The sequence below is a fragment of the Myripristis murdjan genome, chromosome 1 (assembly GCF_902150065.1).
Source record: "Myripristis murdjan chromosome 1, fMyrMur1.1, whole genome shotgun sequence".
Classification (NCBI taxonomy): domain Eukaryota; kingdom Metazoa; phylum Chordata; class Actinopteri; order Holocentriformes; family Holocentridae; genus Myripristis; species Myripristis murdjan.
In genome coordinates, this window is record NC_043980.1 from 32197748 (window position 1) to 32206182 (window position 8435).

Here is an 8435-nt window from a genome sequence, read left to right on the forward strand (position 1 = left end):
CAGGCTAAAATTAATCAGCACAGCCCGGAGGGAGGACAATAGTCACCTGGGGAGCGTACAGAGCAGCGCTCTCCAGTGAAGCAGAAACGGGCTTTTGGAGTGGTTAAACTTTATTCCATGTCACAGCGCAGCGCTGCGGTCTAAACACAGCAGCAGCATGCGTGCGGGAAGCAGAGACGAACCGCTGTAGAATAGAAAGCCCCTTCTGCATGGCTTGTACGTGCTTTGCTTAATTTCCGTCAAACTGCTTTGGGTCTACCGATGAACACGATATAATAAAACTATGTGCTCGCGTTTGTGTAAATCTGCAAATGCATCAGGATAGGTTGTTACAACAAATATATATTTCCACATCGCAACTCGCTGTTTCGTGGGAGAGAAAAACAACAGCCTGCTCGCAACATTTCACTCGACTATACGAGTCTCATCTAGGACCAGGCGATTTAGTTTTATACTCTCTATTAGTCCTTTTAGCGAAGTGAAGCGTAAACCAATCCACTCCACACCGGCTGTAACGCTTTAACACTACAGCAGGGTAGATGGTAAGTGAACCACAGAGCTTCTAGAGATTTTTGGACGGTGCGCTGTCCGTGGTGCTGAAGTGGCTGAGTTGCAGCGGAGTCAGTTCACGAAACATCAGAGGCTGTGGTAAAGTGGCCATCTGCCATTGTTTGGCATCAAACTTGATCAAAACACACTTATGCCGATAGAATTCTTGGGGATCAGCGACTGCTGCGCTGATCACCGACAAGAGACTGTTTTATCAACTGGATAAATTATTATATCTAGGTCAATAATCTGTCTTACTACGATTCATCAAAATGAAATGAACATAGGGCTTGAATGCTCCTCTGATTTTTTAAAATTGATTTCTGATCATTTCCCCCAGATCTCTGCCCTCCATCGTAATTATGAAAACTGCAAAGCTCATTTATGGCGCGAATACGATACCATGTCATTAAGTCATTTACCCCCATGCCAAACCTTGCGTCTGAACCGAGAGTTTACTTAATTCCTCTTCTCTGGTTAGTTAGTGCTGCAAAATGCACATTCCTCTCTCAGCGCGAGTGCAGGATGTCTTTCCTTCCCTGTGTGTGCTCCGTATGGATGCGCTAGAGGGAAAGCTTTGCGCTCATAGGGGAGGGACGAAGTCAAGTTCAGATCAGATCAGATCAGGAAGGAGCGCACCGGCAGAGCAAGACAGAAGACTTTAGGGGAGAGACACGCGTTTTATGTCATTTCAATCTGTTTTTTTCTTTCTCCGATCACAAATAGTAAGTGTTTCTTAAAAGAAAGTGAGAAGGATCCCCGACAAAGAGGGGAGATGCATCCCGCGGCGAGATGGACTTTGCTGCTTCTTCTCGTGGTTTTGGTATCGGAAGGTAAGTAGGATACTCAGGTAGGCTTACCGGCTTTCAGAGGCTCATAAATCTTTTTCCACAGACTGTTAGGAGAGAAGCCACTGCTGGTTTCATTCAAAATAATAGGTGCGATGTTAAATGTTGCGCTTCAGTGTTTTCTTGACTTGGAGGTGATGTGACGGTGGGGAAGAGTAGGCCTGATAATGCGTCTCATAATGCGCTGTTCAATAAGTTTAAGTTGCACTATGTGGGAAGTTGTCAAAAAAATGTTCAAGGGTTTCTGTCGAGTACGCAGTTAAAGTTGTCAGGGAGAGCTGTGCATTTTCCTAGAGACGGTGGACGCCTTGTTAAAATAGAATAAATATAATATAATATAGTTTTTATAACTTGTTTGATGGATTTTAATAAAGATCATTATGATTAAAAGCAGCTGGAAGATGTCATGCCAAACTCTGAGCACCCATGCACGTAAACTTCAAATTAAGGTTAAATACTTTTATAGCCTGAACAAAAAAATATTCCCAAGGTTTCTTTGCCTCTCTCTTGAGATGATCATGACATCATTATCATGATCATGTAGCCTATAAATGACAGTGTTTCGGTGAACTAGGGCGACCAAATGAAATGCAGAAAAATCCCGAAAAAGCAAAGGAATTTTTATGCATGCAAATTGTGTTTGGGGGCGGAATCATGTTTTTTTTTTTTTTTTTTTTTCTGAAACCAAAATAGATTAGCACTTGTCGTCTGCTTACTTGTTTATAAGTGGTGAGAGAGTTTTGTGGGTTAGGCCAGCATTGTTTTTTATTCTCAGATAGCACTATTCCAAAAAGGGCATGTGGAGTTTCGGTGTCTGTCGGCATTTGATAACAACCACGCTCATTTCAGTCTTTGAGTAACTCTGATAACCTTCTTTCGTTTTACCCACAATGTAGCCTGAATAAAAAAGTTGGACTAACTTTATTGGAATGGGGTTAGGGTATCCAGGCACGAACTTTTTGGGTTATTTTATTTTATTTTATTTTATTTTATTTTAACCGTTTAAAAATAACCGTTTCAGGCTACAGGCATTCACCATGAACTGAGAGTCACTGGATAAGATGGAGAGCAGCAAAACAAGAATGTAAGAAGGAAGGAAGGAAGGAAGGAAGGAAGGAAGGAAGGAAGGAAGGGAGGATGTGTGATAACTGAAATGCACCCGGTTAGTTAATCACTGACCGCAGTTGAGGCAGAAAGCCTCAGTCTGACCTGAAGCCGCTCACAGGCACAGATAGAGAGAGACGGTAATTATGCCGAGGCATTTCAAAGCATTAACGTAAACATTTGCTCCGAGGGCATAAATAGCAGCTATCTGATCTATGCACGGCTGCAGATAGGCTTTTTATGATTTATCAGGCTCCACACACATTCCCTGCTCTGTGCGTGACCCCCTGGGCTGGGAGGTGCCTGTGTGTGTTTCTCTCTCTCTCTTTTTCCATACTCAAATGCCAACACACAAGCAGTATGTTTTCCCCTTTCATCACAGTACATCTTTCTTATACAGCAGTTCCAGTTTGTGTGTCCCTTACTTTCAGCCTATTAGTGCGCCTGTCACTTGTATTCACATAGGGGCTGCTCTCTAAATGCATTTGAATGCATGATTGATGATCCGGTCAGTGAACTGTGCAGCACCGTGATGAGGTGTGTGCCTGTTTTTGCATGTGTGTCAGTGTGCGTGTGCTTGTGCATAGCCGCGTGGTAACAAGGGCTTATGCCATAGTAACATTTATAGAGCAGAACGTGGAACAGAGGGGGGTATGGCTGAACACAAACTGAGTCATGGATAGATGTGTTGAGAACACCCCACGCTGCAGTCCTCGCTTCACAACCAACGCTGTAATCCTCAGCCTGTCTGATGATCAACACTGCGTTTATTGGATTTTGTAGTTTGACAGGTACATATATAACACACGGCAGCGTGTTCTTCCCCTCTCCAAAATCACAGATGCAATGCCAATAATCAGTGAGGCAATATAAGGCAAACAAAGAAATGTGAAGGGCTCTCCCACTCACCTTCAGTTTATCTATGTCAACACACATTTGACTTACGAGCACTTTTAGTTTTCAAAATTACATAAATGAGCACTGTTCTAAAGTAGACACATTTCCTGCCCACTCTATAAGAGTAAAGTCTGGATTGATCTTGAAGACGCCTCAAAGAGAGGAAGCAAAATCTGATTTACACCCCATCAGGATGAAATGTTGGAGGTTCTGTAAATGGGAACATTATGTTGAGACACTGGACTACAGAAACTGAATTATTCTGTGACATGAAACATATTCAGATGGATGTAACCCACTTTTTGTGAAGCCCACCTTGAGGGAGATATGTTTAATTACTTTGTGAAGCACTCATTTTGAAGGGTGAAAGACCCCCATTTTCTTTCTACATGAAAGTGTTTGAGTGCAAAGATATGTGTGCAGTCTTCCGTGAATGTCGTCCTGCTTTTAATAGAACTCTGTTTGGTGTCTTTGTCTTTTTGAAAGGTCAAAGGTCCTCGCTCAGGGCTGGTCAGTTGCGAACAATAGGAAGGAAGGTAGGAAGACAGAAAGAAAGAAAGAAAAACTAAATAGAAAGGCATAGTAATATTGTTGTACATGCACAAAATGCCTGGGATGGCAGTTTGAATGCATGTAGTTATGCTGAGAAGGAGCATTCTGCAGTCTTAGGCATCAGAAATGTCACTTCCTATTCCTTTCATTGAACACGTTCTGTTTCTGCCATCTTTGGTATGAACTCAAGAGAGCCACTAATGCCAAGGCACTTCAGTCCACTTTCTGTTAAGCCATAAGTCTGTTACATCTACAGAGGTGTAAAAATGAAAACAAAACAGAGGGAATACCTGTCCCCCCACTCCAGTCTTTCTCCTGTAAAAGCATTTGCGTGCTCAGGGGAAAATGAAGAATAAATGCATCTCTTACAGCATCTTCTCAAACACCTTGTAAATGGATCACATCATCTTCTTTGTCGTAACCTATCTGTCATTCTGCGTCACACTTTTCCATAACTTAAACCTCCCGCTGGCTGCAGCCCATTACCTTTTCCTGCCTCCCCTTCCCCCTGCTCCTCATTCTGAATGACACATCTCTATGCTATGCTTTTACAATATGCAGGAATATGCAGGTTGACCTCCAACCCACATGCCTTGAGTACTTTAAACATCTATCACTATCTAGATTTTGAGTGACTTGCCTCACAAGTGCGTTTTGCTGATTCCTTACATTAAGATTGAATAATTCATACAGTATGTTTGAGTGCATTTAAGTGCATATGCTGCTAACGTGAACTCTGCGTACTATACTGACATAGTGTGGTCCCCTCTCCTCTTCTCTTCTCTCTCTTTTTAACCTCTTTTCATTTTTACTATGTGAAGGTTAATCCTAGCATGATGAAAGCGGCCAGCAATTGGTAGACCAGTAATGGTAGAATAGGGAAAGAGAGAGGGAGGGAGAGAGAGAGAGAGAGAGAGAGAGAGAGAGAGAGAGAGAGAGAGAGAGAGAGAGAGAGAGAGAGAGAGACAAAGAAAGAGATGGGAAGGAGGGACTAAAAGTGATAAAGCAGCTGAACATGGATGGAACCTGTGGTTAATTTTCTGACATAATTGGTTCTTTTATGAATTTGAATGTAAAATGGATCCGATCACTTCAAATGTGTGTGTGTGTGTGTGTGTGTGTGAGTGTGGGTGAGTGTGTGTGAGTGTGAGTGTGGGGAGGATTGTGTTTTGATCAAAGAGCTGGTTTAGTTGAAGGACATGTATAGAGCAGAGTAGTCCTGCCTTTGTAATTATCCTAACAAGCAGAAGCGACATATACCAGCCACAACAGTCCAATCTAGTCCTGCTAATTTCTCCCATTCTTATATTTGTTCAATTAAAATGTCTTCCTTCCCACCTTCCTTCTTCCTTCCTTCCTTCCTTCCTTCTGTCCTTCCTTCCTTCCTATTCTGATCTATTCAGCATTTCTGTCGCCGTAATGTGTTTGGTCGACAACATTGGAATATCGTTCTTTCTTGCAAAACGCAAGTCTGATTTTTACTATCTGCTGTCAAAATATATGTGATCCATGTTCTCTTTAAACTCTACTTCGTCAGGGTAGCATTAGCACATTCTAGGCAGCTACCAAACAGAAGGCTATGAAGTCTGTCTTTAAAGTACAGATTATCTGTTGAGTGACATGTTAAGAAGGCTTTGCCTCAAGTCTGCTTCTGCTTTCCCTCCTTTTTCTCCCGCTACCCTGCTCTTCTCTTCTCTTCTCTTCTCTTCTCTTCTCTTCTCTTCTCTTCTCTTTTCTTCTCTTCTCTTCTCTTCTCTTCTCTTCTCTTCTCTTCTCTTCTCTTCTCTTCTCTTCTCTTCTCTTCTCTTCTCTTCCTCTCTCCCCTTTGCACTTTGTTGCTTTTATTCCGCTTTTCTGCATCTCCAGAGGGCTGCCACCTAGAGTTCAGCATCAGCTGGGTTTCTTGGTGTCACTGTTGTCTTCGCGGGTTATCTCTGGCCTTTTAGAAAGTGATCTTGACGTAATAGGGTCAGCACTGTTTCATCATTAGGATATTGGGGCCTTTTTCAAAAAAAAAAACAAAAAAAAAAACAAAAAAAAACATGTCCGCTTTCATTAGGAGATTTTCTCTCATCCATCCTAAACTTGGTTTGGCTGGTTTTAGTCAAATGAGGATAGCCGCCAAAGTATTTAAAGAGTGTAGGGTTAAAAACAATGGAAGAACCTCAAGGCAAAATCTATGGGTGTCTTTGAGTTGACTGAAGACCTGCAACATCCCTTTGAATGCTGAGCTCCTTTTTGTTCTTTCTTTCTTTCTTTCTTTCTTTCTTTCTTTCTTTCTTTCTTTCTTTCTTTCCCATTTCCATCTCTCGCTCTACCTCTCTCTCTCTTCCTTGCAGGCGTTTCCTTTTTCTTCTCTGAGACTTCCTCTCCATAGAAACCTTGAAAGCTTCCCTGTAGATCAGAACAGAGTATTGATCTCGATATTAACAGGGAGTGATGGAGAGTGAAGGGGGTTTCTGCTTGATCACACTCAGAGTGCTGGGGTGGTAGGCGTGGGAGTGTGTGTGTGTGTGTGTGTGTGTGGTGGGGGTGTGTGTGTGGGGGGGGGGGGGGGGGGTGTGTCTTGAAGGAGGGGAGAATGGCTAATTATCTTCACAAACTGCTGGATTGTGACTCAGCTCCAAGTCGGCCTGAGGGCACCGTACTGTGTGGGGAACTCTGATAACAGCCCACTTGTCTTGATGACATGTCACTGAAAACTTTTCCTTTTACATAACTAACAATTTCAGGTATGTACAGAGAATGAAGGTAGGAATGTATGACATTTTTTGATTACACCTTGCGGGGGAGATTCATTACTTCACCTGCCCTCCCACATCCACAAGGGGGACAGAGTGCAGATTCAGCTCCTGTCCTGGTAGATTTAGTGCTGTATTTTCCACATATTTGCAGTTGTGCTAATGCAGTTTGTTGTATAAAAGATAGTGTAAGCATAAGCAGTTTGCAAACGGGGAAGACACTTGTCAAGAGACTTTGTAAGTGATAGTTCAGGATCATACCCCTATGTTGGTATTTTTGTGCTCCATATGAGTGCGATAGATCCTTCAAGTTTGACCTGACACCTCCTCCCCTCCCCTTAGAATGAATGCTTCACTGGGTCTGTTCTCCAAAATGTATAAAGTGCATCTGGCCCAGCAAACAATAGGGTTTTGAGCAGTGATCCAAAGCTGAAAAAAATGTTTTGAAGAATGCACAACAACATACTTTTGTTTAGGATTTATTATCAATGCTCTTTTCCAACCCTCTTGCTCGCTAACTACTATGGAACTAGTTTATTTCTGTGTCACTATGCAACAGCTTTACCTACCTGGTATGTTAACATACATACAGCGCTGCAGGGAGAGGTTGTTTTCATGTCATTCATTTTGGAAATGAACAATCCCAGTGAAGCGCTGGATCTTGCAACAGTGAGGGAGTTGGCAGGTCAAATTTGCAAGATCAATTACACTCATATTGGAAAAAAAAATATCACTAAGTAAGTAAGAACTATCACTCCAACGCAATTATTATGCATTTTGAGCAGTGGCAATAGTGGATTGTGAAAATAAAGGAAGAAATTATTGGAACGGACCCACTGATTTAATAATCCACATACATAATTTTAGATGATAAGCCTATTTAGCACCCAGGGGAAACATATCTTAATTTATAGTTGAGCCAGTTGGCCTCTGGCTCAACTAAAGTGATAGATGACCATCTGTTCTCTCCCATGTTTAATGTTTAAACAACTTGCTGTACATGTTTCACCTGATAGACATGCCACAGATATTCTAATTGGAAAACTGCAAATGGCTTGATTTGGTCTAATTAGTATGCCTCTGAAATATGGCACTTAGATTCTTACACACGCACACTTCTGCAGTGATCTCTCTAACCACCATATTCTTAGGTCTAAGCAAACTGCGACAAATGATTTACTTATCAAGCACCAAGCAGGCTCTCCTTACCTCCTCACCTCAGTATATCTGTCAGCTAACCAAGAGCAGGGAAGAGGAAATCCTTGTCTGCTGTGATTTATCTAGATCTGGATTTTACATTTTCATTTTTATCTTATAATTAGATTCTATTCTCGGATAGCTTGAATATAGTAATCTACTGCCTGCCTGTAACAGGACCTAAATAAGCAGACAGTAATTACGCAGCGCCTTGGGGCTTTCAAAAGTCTTGCAGACACTGTAGGAATAGTCTGTCCCCAGGGAGGCGGCAGGGAGGCAGTGTGCCGGAAAACTGTCATGTCACTCAGGGCAGGACAGAGGGAGAGGCGGGAGGAGAGGGGAGGCGTGGGGATGTTGTGTGTGTGTGTGTATGTGGTAGTGGTGTTGGGGGTTGGGTGCATGACAAGCTGTTTCTCCATGTTCCTGGGTAGAGTGCTGTTTTCCTTTCCTTTCTCAGCCAAGCTGATGCTCATCAGATTCCCACTGACATTTTCCGTGTTTTTTTTTTGTGTGTGTGTGAATCTTTTTTCATGTGTTTGTGTGTTCC

General features: G+C 42.4%; 1 protein-coding gene across 2 annotated transcripts in view; it reads left to right on the plus strand.

Annotated features, from left to right (window-relative positions):
- The first annotated feature begins 480 nt into the window (after window positions 1-480).
- chrna6 (cholinergic receptor, nicotinic, alpha 6) overlaps window positions 481-8435 on the plus strand; it is a 23171-nt gene continuing 15216 nt past the window's right edge. The window contains exons 1-2 of one of the 2 annotated variants that reach the window (XM_030053721.1): window positions 481-542; window positions 1276-1382. In XM_030053721.1, coding sequence (XP_029909581.1) covers window positions 1325-1382 — 58 coding nt within the window. In that variant the 5' untranslated portion in view covers window positions 481-542; window positions 1276-1324. Of the gene's footprint in view, window positions 543-1159; window positions 1383-8435 lie in introns of those variants that run through there. The other variant, XM_030053713.1, reaches the window with a different exon arrangement.